This window comes from Salvelinus alpinus, chromosome 13 (assembly GCF_045679555.1).
Source record: "Salvelinus alpinus chromosome 13, SLU_Salpinus.1, whole genome shotgun sequence".
Lineage (NCBI taxonomy): Eukaryota > Metazoa > Chordata > Actinopteri > Salmoniformes > Salmonidae > Salvelinus > Salvelinus alpinus.
In genome coordinates, this window is record NC_092098.1 from 8,282,378 (window position 1) to 8,297,391 (window position 15,014).

The 15,014-nt window shown below is 40.5% G+C and overlaps 2 protein-coding genes and 1 pseudogene across 2 annotated transcripts; all 3 read left to right on the top strand.

Annotated features, from left to right (window-relative positions):
• Positions 1-1,513: 1,513 nt before the first annotated feature.
• On the top strand, positions 1,514-4,878 carry LOC139538019 (solute carrier family 35 member F3-like; annotated as a pseudogene).
• Positions 4,879-5,113: 235 nt separating this feature from the next.
• On the top strand, positions 5,114-8,001 carry LOC139536949 (protein ZNRD2-like). Its single transcript, XM_071337707.1, has 4 exons — positions 5,114-5,293; positions 6,223-6,374; positions 6,595-6,679; positions 7,110-8,001. Exons 1-4 carry the CDS (start codon positions 5,215-5,217, stop codon positions 7,553-7,555), a joined length of 762 nt encoding a protein of 253 aa, XP_071193808.1. The 5' UTR covers positions 5,114-5,214; the 3' UTR covers positions 7,556-8,001.
• A 571-nt stretch (positions 8,002-8,572) lies between these two features.
• Positions 8,573-12,474, top strand: fam89b (family with sequence similarity 89 member B). The gene is made up of 2 exons (XM_071337709.1): positions 8,573-9,355; positions 11,596-12,474. The coding sequence occupies exons 1-2, from the start codon at positions 9,104-9,106 to the stop codon at positions 11,857-11,859; spliced, it is 516 nt and encodes a 171-aa protein (XP_071193810.1). The 5' UTR covers positions 8,573-9,103; the 3' UTR covers positions 11,860-12,474.
• Positions 12,475-15,014: the final 2,540 nt, after the last annotated feature.

Genomic DNA, 15,014 nt, shown 5'->3' on the forward strand with positions numbered 1-15,014 from the left:
CGCTGCATCTCAGCAGGCGACGCCAGCGCCATTCTCTGCTGTAGCCAGGCCTTCATCTTCCTACTCTCCTGGATCGGTCTCAACGACCACTTAAAATCAAATCAAATCACATTTTATTGGTCACATGCACATGTTTAGCATATGTTATTACGGGTGTAACGAAATGCTTGTAATTATTATTTAAATTTTTTCGTGGGTGTAAGCAGTGGCGAATTTAGGTATAGGCAACATGGGCAGGCGCCCCGGGCCGCATAATAATAATATAACAAAAAAAAACAATTCGGAATGGTTACATTTGAGCGATCGGTTTCCTATCGCTCATTTGCACGTCATGTCAATGATATCATGTCACCGTGGGGGACTGTGGGTCAATTAACCTCGTCAGAGTGGGCGCCCTGATTCTAGTTTGTGAGCTAAGCAGGCTACTGCCTGGGAAGGTCCCCCACTCAGAAGTACGAGAAGGGGAGGGAGGCGGGGTAGGTTGACCTCAGGTTTCCCCACTGGAAGTCCGAGGTAGGGGGAGCGGGGGAATCTATCAAAAAGTGCGCCTCTAACTTTGTACAGTACTAATGCAATTAGTAATGCAATTAGTTGTGCAATTTAGTTTGTGTTCTCTTCTTTATAAGTGTGTATTCTATTTGTGTATTTGTGTGATATAGGATTTGTGCAATTTAGTGTGTTTTTTGTTAGCAATAGGGTAATAGTGTAATAATTCAATTCCCTTTTTTATTTGTATTTTATATACCACAATTTGTTTCTATTTGTCTTTGTTTCTTATTTTTGTATATATTTTTATTATTATATAGTTTTAAATGTTATGATTATTTATTTGTGTTGTTCCAAATGTCTGAATAAAAATTACAGTTAGTGCAGAATGGTGTTTTTTTTTTAGGGGGGGGGGGGGGGGGGGCGTTCGCCCAGGGAGCCATACAGGCTAGAACCTCCGCTGGGTGTAAGGACATCAAAGCTTCCATTCAATTCTCAAAGGTATAGATTTCCCTTCAGATTTCCATTCAGTTTGACAGAACGGTGTTCAAAGTTTAATTCAATGGAAATGGTACTGTACTGAAAGACCAGTTGAAGAACGGCCAATTAGAGCACACTGGAAGAAGTTAAGCAACACTAAAGCTACATTTAAGAAACATATAGTTTACTTAACTGAAGTTACTTTGAAAAACTACTTTGTGATAAAATAATCATATCTAAATCTGAAATATCATTGAACAGATCATTCTGGAGTCAGATGTTAAAATAATGTTTAATTCTTGCCTATTAAACACAAAAACTATGTATCTAGTGAGAATTAGGAAGGACTGATGCTGAAAAAATAAAGGAAATTCTTGCCTACTTCCTATTTTATTTTTGCAAAAGAAGTAGTGCGCAGTTCCAGTAGCTAGCTACACCGCTACATGGCAAAAAAAGTTATGAACTACTGAAAACACTACCTACTGTAAATTTCAATTTAGTTCAACTTCCACCAAGCTACAGCAAAATGTAGTTGAACTACGTGATTATGGTGGCCCAAAGGGCGATTGTGTATGGTGTGCTGCAGGAGATTGCCATGGATAATGATCACACCCTTATTGATCAGGCCACACCCACCCACCACAAATACCTCAAAAGCTGCACAGTAATGGAAAACTGTAATTTATACGGTAATTTTGTAAAACATTTTACTGCAGCATACTGTAAATTATGGTGCATTGTGGGAAAATGTTGTGGCCAGGGAAAGAATTGCTGTTTGTTGAATGGTACTGTATGTCCATCCCACAGAATACAGTACCGTACTGTATTTTTGGAGCTAGTTCCACCCATTAGTGAGAGTGCTGTACTGGTATGTGGTCGTAGTAATGCCCCATTAATTTAAAATGTATAAGGAACACATTGCTGTGGCAGCAAGTCTTAATGGTTGAGCATTTTGCTATTTTGGTCTGTGTTGCCCTTTAGTTGCTGCCAGTTTAGAAGCCTTTGTTATAATATTATAATATTCATTGATATTCTGTCATGTGTAAGCAAATCACCGGGCAGCCAATCTGTTTTCACAAATCCCATGTATACTGAACAAAAATATAAACGCAACATGTAAAGTGTTGATCCCACAAAAAGCTTATTACTCTCAAATTTTGTGCACAATTTTGTTTACATCCCTCCTAGTGAGCATTTCTCCTTTGCCAAGATTATCCATCCATCTGACAGGTGTGGCATATCATTACACAGGTACACCTTGTGCTTGGGACAATAAAAGGCCACTCTAAAATGTGCAGTTCTGTCACACAACACAATGCCACAGATGTGTGCAATTGGCATGCTGACAGCAGGAATGACCACCAGACCTGTTATCAGATAATTGAATGTTAATTTCTCTACCATAAGCCGCCTCCAATATCATTTTAGAGAATTTGGCAGTACACGGAACCAGGCCAACCCAGGACCTCCATATACAGCTTCTTCACCTGCGTGATCATCTGAGACCAGCCACCTGGACAGCTAATGAAACTGTGGTTTTGCACAACCAAAGAATTACTGTACAAACTGTCAGAAACAGTCTCAAGGAAGCTCATCTGCATGCTCGTTGTCCTCACCAGGGCCTGACCTGACTAAAATTCGACGTCGTAACCAACTTCAGAGGGAAAATGCTCACCTTTGATAGCCACTGGCACGCTGGAGAAGTGTGCTCTTCACGGATGAATCCCGGTTTCAACTGTACTGGGCAGATGGCAGACGTGTTAGCCAGCAGTTTGCTGATGTCAAGTCAACATTGTGAACAGAATGCCACATGGTGGAGGTGGGGTTATGGTATAGGCAGGCATAAGCTACGGACACAAACATAATTGCATTTTATCGATGGCCATTTGAATACACAAAGATACCGTGACGAGATCCTGAGGCCCATTTCTGTGCCATTCATCCCCCGCCATCACCTCATGTTTCAGCATGATAATGCACAGCCCCATGTTGCAAGGATCTGTACACAATACCTGGAAGCTGAAAATATCCCAGTTCTTCCATACTCATCTGACATGTGGCCCGGCCATTGAGCATGTTTGGGATGCTCTGGATCGACGCGTACGACAGCGTGTTCCAGTTCCCGACAATATCTAGAAACTTCGCAAAGCCATTGAAGAGGAGTGGGACAACATTCCACAGGCCACAATCAACTCTATGCGAAGGAGATGTGTCGCCATGCATGAGAGAAATGGTGGTCACACCAGATACGGACTGGTTTTCTGATCCACACCTCTACCCTTTTTTTAAGGAATCTGTGACCAATAGATGCGTATCTGTATTAACAGTTATGTGAAATCCATAGATCAAGGCCTAAATCATTTGTTTCAATTTACTGATTTCCTTTAATGAACTGTAACTCAGGAAAATCTTAGAAATTGTTGCATGTTGCGTTTATATTTTTGTTCAGTGTAATTACAGTAAAATACTGTGAAAACCCCAATCCCTTCAATTAATTTACTTAATCCATTCATTCATTACGATAACAGTAGCATTTACTTTTTTACAGTACAACAGGGTCAATGTATTGTAATGTGCGTCATTACACAGTACTTGTTTTGATACTGTATTTAGATTACAGTAGGTGTACTGCAAAATGAAATACAGTAACTTCAAGCCAACCCCTTTGCAGTGTGTTAAAACAGTCAGAAAATGAAAGTGCCAATATTTGAGGATTCTGAACAATAGAGAATGATCGAGGACTATTCTTTGTACTGTATCTGTCCCATTGTGGCGTCTGTGAGCGCGCAGCAACGCCATTGAGACCATCTCCATTTTTGGCCACTTTGAGTCCTCTAACTATCTCTATGTTCTGAACACCTCCTTAGTGGTGTGGTCATATCTAGATGGGATACAGCTTTGGTGATATTGATTTTTTTTGCTAACCCTAACCCTTTCCCTAAAATTAACCTTATTATTCTAACCTGCTACGCTAAATCTCCTAACCGGCTGCGTAAGTTCTCCTAACTAATCACAGGAGTGGTTCTGGGAGTAGGCTCAGCTTCAACCACAGCCCTCTCTCTACAAGGTCATCGCCCGACTCATCCATGGACACGACTTCTTCCTGTTCAGAACAGGAAAATCTTAACTGTTGTGGTGGGAAGACATATTCATGTGTTCGTTGTTTTCAGGTGTCGTTTAGAAAGTGAGTGGGAGAGATGCAGCCAGGTGCGGCAAGTGCTTTGCTGTCCTATGTGGGGATATGCAGCTGTGTATGTGCTGCTCTACCTCACACATGTGGAGTACTGGCCTCTAACCTACTACATCCTCGGCGACACACTGCGTGTGAAGGCCTCCCTGCTCCTCTGTAACACTCCACCGCTCATTTCTGTCCAGATATTAAATTAGCAAATGTTTCAATTTTATTCCTCCCCTCTCATCATCAGCTTTTAATGTGTTGGTGAATCTATGAAGTGTGCTTGCCTACCCCACCCTTATTTCTCTTGGAATGTTACCAAGTATCCCAGCTAATACAGGTACAGAATAATTAGATGTATCTGTTTAAATAAAACCCCAATAATAAATCAAGAGAAACAATGGTGTCATGAGAGATCTTCATACATGTTTTCCTGAGGTCATTGTTGGCATCTCAAACAGCATTCCACTATGCCTGACCTCTACTGTATCTCTGCAGCGTTGGATTTCTATGTCGCTGCAGCCCCACAGCTCAGCCGGGTCAGAGTGGCTGCAGCAGCTATCATCGTGATGGGCTACCTCTTACTGCTGCTCCCAGGAGACTGGGATGACAGTGTTGTCCACTGGATAGAGGGTTTGTAGCAAGGAGGATGACAAGAGGACAGCGTGGTTGGAGATGATGGAGGAGCAAATGCAAAGCCCAAGCATAAACTAGCAGGCATTTCTGCCCTAACTTGATGCTTTGGTTGTACAGGGCAAAACTTGGTGTCAAAAGTCAGTCGAAATGAACAACAAACATTCAATGCATTGTCTTGTGTCTTTAAGAGCTGAAGTGTCAGATGGCCATATGTTACAACATTGTGGAGAGTGGATTATGTGTTTCTAGATACCGTCAAATAAAAAAAATCGGTATTTCTCTATGCAGAAAATGAAATGCATTTTCTATTTTACTTATCTGATTTTTCTTATCTCTATGGCGGTAGCTTCAGTTTCTGAGCTGGCTGTATTCTTCCAGCACGAAAGGTGGCGGTAGCGGAGCTCAACCGTTACACCTTAAGTTAAGTCAGTGCACGCATGTGTACAACGTTTTTTTGGGGGAAGAAACGGCGTGCAGCAACCAGGCATAGCAGTGGAATTATGGCACTGAATGCAGGTAAATAAGACAACTTATTTTCTTAAATACTCATGTTTTATTTTGGTTGGCGTTCTCACAAGTTTATTTTGCTAATTGTCTTTCAGAATGCCAGACTCCGACGTTTTTGTGAATTAAAGTTTAGCCTGAAAGCCCACTTTGACAGCTAGCATGGTTAGCTTAGCCAGCTAACGTTAGCTAGTTGGCTAATTAACTTGCCAGCTAGGTGTTTTGGTCTACCAGTGTCTCCAGTTCAGTTAGCACAAACTGACGTCGCGTGATACTTGCTTGCTAACCATCTAGTTAACTCACTTATCTAAAGTTATCAGCCGCTAACATTATCTAGGTTAACTGAAATCGACTATCTACTGTCAGTTTGATAAGCTAACTAATTTAGCTAGCTGCGTGATGAGCAAGCCAGCCAGTACTACTGTAACGTTAGGTGCTTTTAGTAACGCGGGTGTATTGCACAAAAACAGTCCGCATGAAGCCAGAAGTTAAATACAATTCCGTTTCAACTTAGCTACTGTGTCGGTGGAGGGAATTTGAGACATTATCAAAAGGGTGGTATTATTAAACAGACGTTCCAAACGTGGGTCTGTTGTAGACCCAATTCCTCTCTGCTTACCGCTGCTCTAGAGGCGTCACTACGATTCTAGGCTGTATCACAACTGGCCGTGATTGGGAGTTCTATAGCGCGGCGCACAATTGTCCCAGCGTCGTCCGGGTTTGGTCGGTGTAGGCCGTCATTGTAAATAATAACTTGTTCTTAACTGACTATCCTAGTTAAATAAAAAACCTAATGTCAATATAATTGAAAGCAATTCTAGTGTATGCAAATACACACACGTTTCTAAAAACAGCTAGCCAGCCAGCTGTGTCCAAATGACTGAGTTCTGGTTGCTTTAATTTCGGTTTACTCCTCTCATCCACCATGGTTGCCCTGTCAGATGATGATGACTTCGAGTGGACACCCCCTTCAGAATCTGAGATGAAGGTTATTCATGCTCAGCGGGAACGACAGGACAAGATAAGCAAGCTCATGGGCGCCTACCTCCTCAAGGGCTACAAGATGTTAGGAGAATGCTGTGAGCAATGTGGGGTGAGTGGGGGATAATCCAGACCAACCCAGTTAATATATTTGCCACATGTTAGCCAACATTAGATACAGTGAGATCTATAGCTAAATATATGTATTATGTTATGCTAAAGAGATTGATTGATCTTGTCTTTGGAGGTTTTAGTCAGCATCTAAGTAGCTTTACTAATAAGGGGTATGACATTAGGTCTTGTGTTGAAGAATTTGTCTTTTGTGCCTCCAGACGATTCTCCTTCAGGACAAGCAGAAGAAGAACTACTGTGTTGCATGTCAGGAGCTGGACTCTGACGTAGACAAGGACAACCCAGGTAAGAGTGTGCAGGGTTAGGATCATTTCTGTTATGAGAAGGCGAAAGAGTTGCTTGACGACTCATCCTGAATTGAATTCCACTGCTCTGTTGATCGCTCCATACATTGTCATCCTAGAAGTAGTTTGTGCTGATGTCAAAATGAGAGGCGTTGCTCTGGCCCAAACCATCGGTTTCTGGGTCCGATCAGAACAGTCAATGTGTTAGCATTCTACAAGACGTCCGTGGGGAAAGCAAATCGTGGAGAAGTAACGCCATTGGGCATGGCGTTTGGCCGGAGCGATGTGAATGGGTAGTAAGGCTAGGAAAGGAATTTCCTTACCTAACACTGGGCCCTGATTATGAGTCATGACTTGGTTTGCAACTAAACTTTCTTCTCCTTTCATATCCTTCTCTTCCCTCTTTTGTCTTACTCTCCTCTCACACTCAGCTCTGAATGCCCAAGCTGCCCTGTCACAGGTCCGAGAGAGACAGCTGGCCTCTCAGCCTGTCCCTCAGGCCAATGAAGCACCCTCCAGCGACGCCCCCCTCTCCATCACTGGGCAGCCCAGACCAGAGCACTGTGAGGGGGCTGCGTCAGGACTGAGAGGACCCCTACCTCCACCAGCCAACCCCTCTCCTGCATCCACCGTGACCCCCAGCTTCCTCCCTCCGTCCACCCCCTCCATCCAGCCAGTCCAGGTGCCAGCCCCCCTAGTAGCCCCTGCACCTCACCCAGCCCTATCCAGTGCTGAGGAAGTAGTGCTGCACAAGCTGCGGTGGGCCACACAGGAGCTCCAGCACTCAGCCTCAGTAGAGGCCAGTATCCAGCTGTGCAGCTTGATCCGCAGCTGTGCAGATTCACTGCGCAGCCTGAAAGAGCTTCACCAATCATGAGACTGAACTGATGGCAATTCAACAAAAAAAAGAAAAGAAAAAAAAGAAAAAAAGAAAGAAATAAGGCATCAACACACACTGACTCACATAAGCAACACCGGAAGTTATAGCAGCTTGTTTCCCTTGCAATGGTTTTTGTGACAAGTTGAAGCTGCTTCGCCTCTGCCGGTTAAGGTTATTATAATAAACTTGGACAACTGTCTGCATATGCATACTTTGCATTTTGAGGGCCTGACCTGTAGTTATATTTTGTTTATACATTGCTGTTACTTTTTATTTGCAGTCTTCTCTGTGGATGCAGGGTAAAGTTTTGACACAAACTTGCATGATGACAATGGGCACCGCTGAGTGGTCGAACATCTTGAGCTAAATATAGTTGAATGGTGTTTGACTGGTTGGTATTAATGTATGTCAATTGTTTATAAAATCAGAATTTATCCACGTTATTCATACTTTCTCTGTGGTTATTATTCATTTTAAAACAATTTTCCATGTAATTGTATAGCATTGTAGATACAGTAGCAATCTATACTAGTTGATATACTTAATATTCTGTATTGTAGTGAGAGTTTCCTGACGTGTTGAAGCAGCTGGGATGTTTTTGATAAGGACAGTAGTTTTTAGTGTCATAATTATAACTTTTAAGGGTCACTTATGTAGTAGGCTATTGGGTGAATTTCAATTTGTTTGTATAATTGGAAAAAATGGAATAGAGTAGAATTTGAGGTAAAGGAGCTATATACAATATTTAAATATTCAGTATTTATGAATAGCAATATTTTGTGGGAGTTTTCATAGTGGTTTTTGTCTTAATGTATAAAGGCATTTAGAAATGGGTAAAGGTGCAGAATTTGGTATTGCTAGGATTAAATCAAACACTGGCATCAACATAGGATAGTTTAGTTCCTCAGCGTTATTGTTCCTAAGGACATCCTACTACTGTTTCCTCTATCCCCAAATATAGTGAGTGATTTTGACAGCGGTGAAGCGCCTCGCTGCGATGAAGTGGGATGGGGCGGGGATTTATCGAGGGGCGAGGTTGTCAGTTGAGACAAAGGAAAGCGTTGTGGAGTAAAAAAAACAAGGAAACGAGGAATAAATGAATCTTGCTAACAGCTTTTTTTTTAAACATACGATATTAATGTTTTCATGGTCAAAGTCATTTTTCATCCACACAACGATGGACGCTGTGTGCACGGCGCCGCTATTGTACTATTGAGGACTCGTTGGAATTACAATAATAGGCGTGAAGGTGAACCGAGTTTTTTTTATTGAAACGATGTTGCGGTAGACCTATTCCCTCTTTACATATGCAACATATTCTGTTGTAACTAAACGCTCATTATCGGTAGAAGTAAAACGCTGATCTGAGGCAATCAACGAAAACTACTATTTTGAAATCACATACGTGATAGTGTTCTTCCATTATTGAATTCAACATTTTCTTTATGATTTAATATTTCTGGCAGTTATATTATGCTATATGATTAAACGCGCGGCAAGGTTTTTTCTTTTTCAAAAATACATTGATAAAGAGGTAGGGAAAAAATGAATGGGTTCCAGTCCAGTCCTCCTGAATGTCCAGGGAGCGTCTCTTCAATCGAAGGACTACCCCCTTTGCCAAAAGGCCTCAGCGGCATCCTGAACTCCAGTGGTGGCTCATGGAGAGACATCGAAAAAGTATACAGTAAACGGACACGCATTCAGGCCGATATCAGCAAGTCTAGAGTGAGCAACTCTCTTGGCCTCAGCAAGCCTCCAAGTCTGGATGCAGCGCTCGCTGTGCTGCGCAAAGAAATGGTATGAGGAAAGCTATTTCTGATAGTAATTTGTCTTCAGGGTCTTAGCTATATATGAGGACACCGTTATTTTTTGAACCGGACCTCAGTCGGGGTATCAATTTACTGTAGCATAGTAGAATACACAAGATTAAATTGGTTACGTATCAGCAGTTTTCCTCTTGTTATATGTCACTCAATTAGCCCATGTCAGTCATTTACATAGATTTGTAAATTGGTCTAGTTAGTGTAAAGTTGTAACGTTAGTAATCATGACCGAATTACCCACCAGTGCAACTGATTTAAAGTTTCCTTAACTTTAAGTCAGTTGCACAAAATTTTTTATGTGAATTTCCCCCTTAAATTAAGTGAAAAGGTTAAGGGTGGCCATGAGGCCCATTAACTTCTTCATTCAATATGAATATCAATGTAAACAGCATTTGTGGAGGTGAATGTGTCTTTCATCTGTTCCGGTTACAAAAGGAAAACATCAACCAGCTAGCTAACGTTAGCTAGCTTAACAATGGAAGGTGCACAATCCATGGTTACAAAGTTAGCTAGCTAGTCTGTAAACTAACTTGAAATAGAAAAGTAATATAAAAAAGTATCTACAAGAAATGTGGTTTATTATCCTGCCTTGATTGTAGAAGTTCTATTTTGCTATCTCACAAAATAAAAAGCCATCTCTTCGAGGAGGCATTTAATCAGTGAACCAGGCTGTCTCCATGGTAACCAGATACTCTTTCTGCCATACATGCCTTCAAACTACTGTAAAACCCCTTATTAAGTATGCCATCACCAGCCGGCTTCCACCCGGTTACACAACCCAGCACCTTGGAGGCTGCTGTCCTATATACATAGACTTGGAGTCACTGGCCACTTTAATAATGGAACACTGGTCAGTTTAATAATGTTTAAATAATGTTTACATACGGCTTTACTCATCTCATTTGTATATACTGTATTCTATTCTACTGTGTTTGAGCAATATCGGAGTGGCAATGACTAAATCTAATATTTATATATTTCTTAATTCCATTCTTTTACTTTTAGATTTGTGTGTATTGTTGTGAATTCTTTTTAGATACTACTGCATTGTTGGAGCTAGGAACACAAGCATTTCACTACACCCGGAATAACATCTGCTAAATATGTGTATGTGACCAATACAATTTGATTTGACTTAAGGTAATATTTTAGGGTCTCTATTCAACACCCTTAAACAATTCCCTTAGGTAAGGTAAAGTTATTCCTTAATAAACCCTATAGATGTTTTATGCAACCTGGACTTGACCTCCAGGGGGCACCCATTGAATTTGTCCGTCACTGACTCAGAGATCATATTAACATGGAAAAATGTGTAGAATTGTACTAAATTATCTGTAAAACTGCACACACAAAAAAGTAATGTAAAGCAAACATATTTGTTAAGCTTTTGTTAATAAAATACTTTTTCTACTAACATAGGTCCCGCTGTATGTAATAAATTATAGTTTTTAATCCTAGTGCTGAGTAAATGTGAGTTAATGTGTAGTGGTTAACTGTATAGCTAATAGGCTACGTGTTTGTAGATCGGCTGAGGTTAAAGGCCATGAAGCCCTTTATCTACTTCCTCAGAGTCAGATGAACTCTTGGATACTATTTTATGTCTCTGTGTGAAGGAAGTTAACTAGCCTTAGCACAATGACTGGAAGTCTATGGAAACTGCTAGCATGCTAGTAGATACCATAGACTTCCAGTAATTGCGCTAAGGCTAGTTAGCAACTTCCTTCACGCAGAGACATAAAATAGTATCCAAGTGTTCGTCTGACTCTGAGGAAGTAGATAAAGGGCTTCATGGCCAACATCCTGAGGTATCCCTTTAATGAAGCTACAGCTACCAATGTGATAATGGCTGGGGTCGTTTTTGCTGTTGTCCAAATAGCATTTGAGTTTTAACATTTTATAGAAATTAATGAATGCGATTTAACTTTCTTAAAATGTCATACCCCCACTTTCGGACCTCACTAAAACTCAGACCCTGGCTACAGCCCTGTTTGTCATATACAGTGACTGTTCCATTTGTCACTGATGCTTTTTCTTTGGATATTGTAAGCAAATACATTGCATTTCAAACACAATTATTCTAGAAAACTACTAGAAGTATTATGCAATATTCCATTTCCAAATGGAATCATAGCTGCTTCTACACAATTTACAAAGTTGCTATAGTTCATGTATGAGATGATTGTCACAAGTATCTGTTCCTGTTGTCTGTGCTAGGTGGGCCTGAGGCAGTTGGACATGTCTCTGCTCTGTCAGCTGTGGTCTCTCTATGAGTCTATCCAGGACATCTCGTCCTCTCTGCTTTCAGAGAGCACCTTCACTACAGAAAATGGTTACTCTGAGGAAGAGGAGGATGACGAAGAGGAGGACAACGATGTTGACAATGTACCTAGGGATCCACCTGGCACTTCACTGTCTCTCCAGCCAACTCAAAACTCTCGTGACCAATGGATCAAAGAGTCTTTCCACATTCCCTTATAAACTTACAAATCTTTTTCTCAATATTTACATGATATTAACTGTTCCCTGTTCTGTATAGCCTTTATATTATTTATTATACTGGTACCCACCTAGGTTATTGGCAGCAGGACATATTCAAACTGGCACCATTCTGATCTGAACTGTCTTCATCACACAAGGAGCTGACATTTTCTACAACAACCTTGTAATTATACAATTTATATTCAAAAGACCATTCTAATATATTTGGACTGATTGTGCCCATCTTTAAAAGAAAAGCCATACAGTATTTCAGATACCTGATGAATTGGAGGCATTTGAATTTGGTGTCATTTGTTACCTACGATTGGATGTAAGTACACAATGCCTACAATTAATTGAACATATTTTATTGGTATCCAATCACACTTATTGATACATTTGAAGACTGTATAAGTGGCAGTGTCTGATGTCAAAGGTTTAGGATTGTAAATGCCTTGTAATTTGCTCCTACAATTTTAAGATTGAATGTAGTCTTAGACACGTAGCCACATACACACAAGCCTGTATTACTCGTTTTTTGTTTGTTGTGTATGTGCAGTTTATATAATGAACTTTTTTTTAAATATTCGCCCCAAAATAAAAATGCAATGCTAACATATGTCTCATTACTATGTCTCATAATTCTACTTCATTGGCCGGGGTAATGGGTCAAGCTCAGCTGTAATGTATTGGTTTGGAAAGGGTTGTTGACTTACTCTAACCACTAGATGGCAACATTTGTTGTGCCTGAGAGATGTCAGCTTTTGGTCCATTCTGCTATTGCAAACCTGAAATATTGTGCTTCCCAAAATTAAGCCAGAAAGACCTTCAGCTTCAGAAACTGTGCTATAGTTCATGTTTTTCTGGCTCATGGCAAAGTATGCAACTTGTTTCTAACTATGCCAAACTACTACGTCTCACAGAAGGCAAAAACGTTTCCTAGTATTATATGTGGATACAGTTGGCTGTGCTGTTGCATGTTTTGGTTCAGTAGATCACTACTCTCCCACTGTCTGGCCAGTATAAACAAACCATTCCAGCCACACACAGTCTTATTAGGTAATGATCCTTGTTCTCTTCCTGGGGGAGAAGGAGGAGGAGCCCAGAACACAGGCGCTGTAAAACATTCAAATAGATGTACAAATACCATCATCATGCATTCATTACTACAGAATTAACCCTGAACATCTAATAGTTCTACTTCTTGAGTGGTTGAAAGATCATTTGAATAAAACATTTCAAAAGTAATGTTTCAACTTGAAACACCCTTTACATGTGGGGTAAATTAAGGTGAATTAAAGGGATACAACCAGGGCATCCCAGGTAACTTATCTTGCCATCATATTTAGTGTAAAACATAAACATTGCCGCAGTGACTTTCAAAGTTGTATGGCAACGCATCTCTATTTTTATCAAGGTCAACATCAAGCAATATAGCGTTGGCCTACCAGTAGGCTAGGCCTATTGTTGTCTCCACATAGTTCCTTCCATTTTCTACCACACGTCCATATACATTACACAGACCTTATGCCAGCATAATGGAATAATATCTGTAATCACAGTGTTATAAGTATATTAGTACACATGCAGTCAGATAGTACTTGCGACTATTAATTTGGATTCTATCTTCAAAGAAAACATACAAAAGGTCAGAGGCAAGTACTGTGCTCAACTGCACATAGTAACTTGTGACAGGGTAATTACAGGAATACGTAGATTAAAACTATACCTTTACGCAAGCTACTTTACAGATCCACTAACCACCAGGAAATGACTAACTGAAAACAGGAAGCCCCCTACATCCCTCAGACATCCATCGTTATTTTCCTCATAGCCACAGTGCAAGGCTACAATATTCCACCCTTTGTTTTATATTTTTGTAATAACAGTCTCTGATATCTTATTGCCATTGGTGGTCAGTTCCCATTTCATTGTACTACTCATATAGCAACAGAACATTAAAACAGGGGTGAGTGCTTTTACATTCCTTTTAGAAATTCCCATGTATTTCTATCAATAGGCCACAGATGCTATGGATATTGTTAGATACAACAAGGGGCCTGTCTGAGGACCCTTTTTAGTCTGGTTGGCCATTTTAGTCTGGTTGGACATAAATGACCAGTATCACCCAGTTTAAATAACCTACTTTTAATGGTTTTGTCTGGGAAATCTACATGCAAATAACTTCAGATCTCAATTTCCTCTTGGGGTTTGCTCTTAAAGGGTGCAAATGTCAGTGGCCTTATGTCTCTCAGACACTGATTAATAGTGAAGTGTTTACTACCTGAGTCACAGTAAATGACATGTTAAGTCATGACTTGCACATCCGAGAACAAGGTGGATTGAGTTAGGAAAATCTCAGCTCTAGCCAGCTCTCTACTTCACTGATCTCAGCCCTGAATACTGTAAACATTTTTTTTTAAATTCCCTTTGTTAAATAATGAAGAGTTTTGAACATACTTGGGCACAGTAAAACTCCTAACATCAACAGAATTCCTTGATCTTTAGGAGCCTGGGACCGTGCCTCCTGTCTCTGTCAGTGTTGTTATTAGACTGTATTGCAAAGTGGAAAGGAGAGGTAGGCCTACACATAAGCTGCTGCTGGTATAGGGATTCTAGTCCAATGATGATTCTAGGTCACTGATGAATCACACTCCTCTATCCCCAGCTGCCTCTGTCCATCCATCCCTCCTCTCCTTCCTAAAAATATACTCCACACAGCAAGGGAAAATCCCTATGCAAGGCTACTCCTAATACGCACGGTAGGCCAGGACATATTTCCTCATGGAAACTCATGCATTATCTTATTGTACAATGTGTCTTGACCCAAACTGAATCACAAACCTTTTAGAGAAGTAAGGAAATTAAATGCTATTCCTAAAATGTAAATAAGCGAATAAGGATAAAAGTGTCAATTAGGCAAGAGCACTTTACACATGGCTTCAATGTATCTTGCAGAATTTCTAGAATAGTTGAGTGAACAATTCAGCATATAGTATTCATTTTGAATAAAGTTCAGCAAAATTGGATTAGTTGGATTAGTCTGATTCACCCTTAATATATATGTTCTTCACTGGCCATCATACTGGCAGTGGCAGTGTACAATGGACCAATCCAAAGTCTGAGGAGTTATAGTTGTTACCATTGCTGTACCA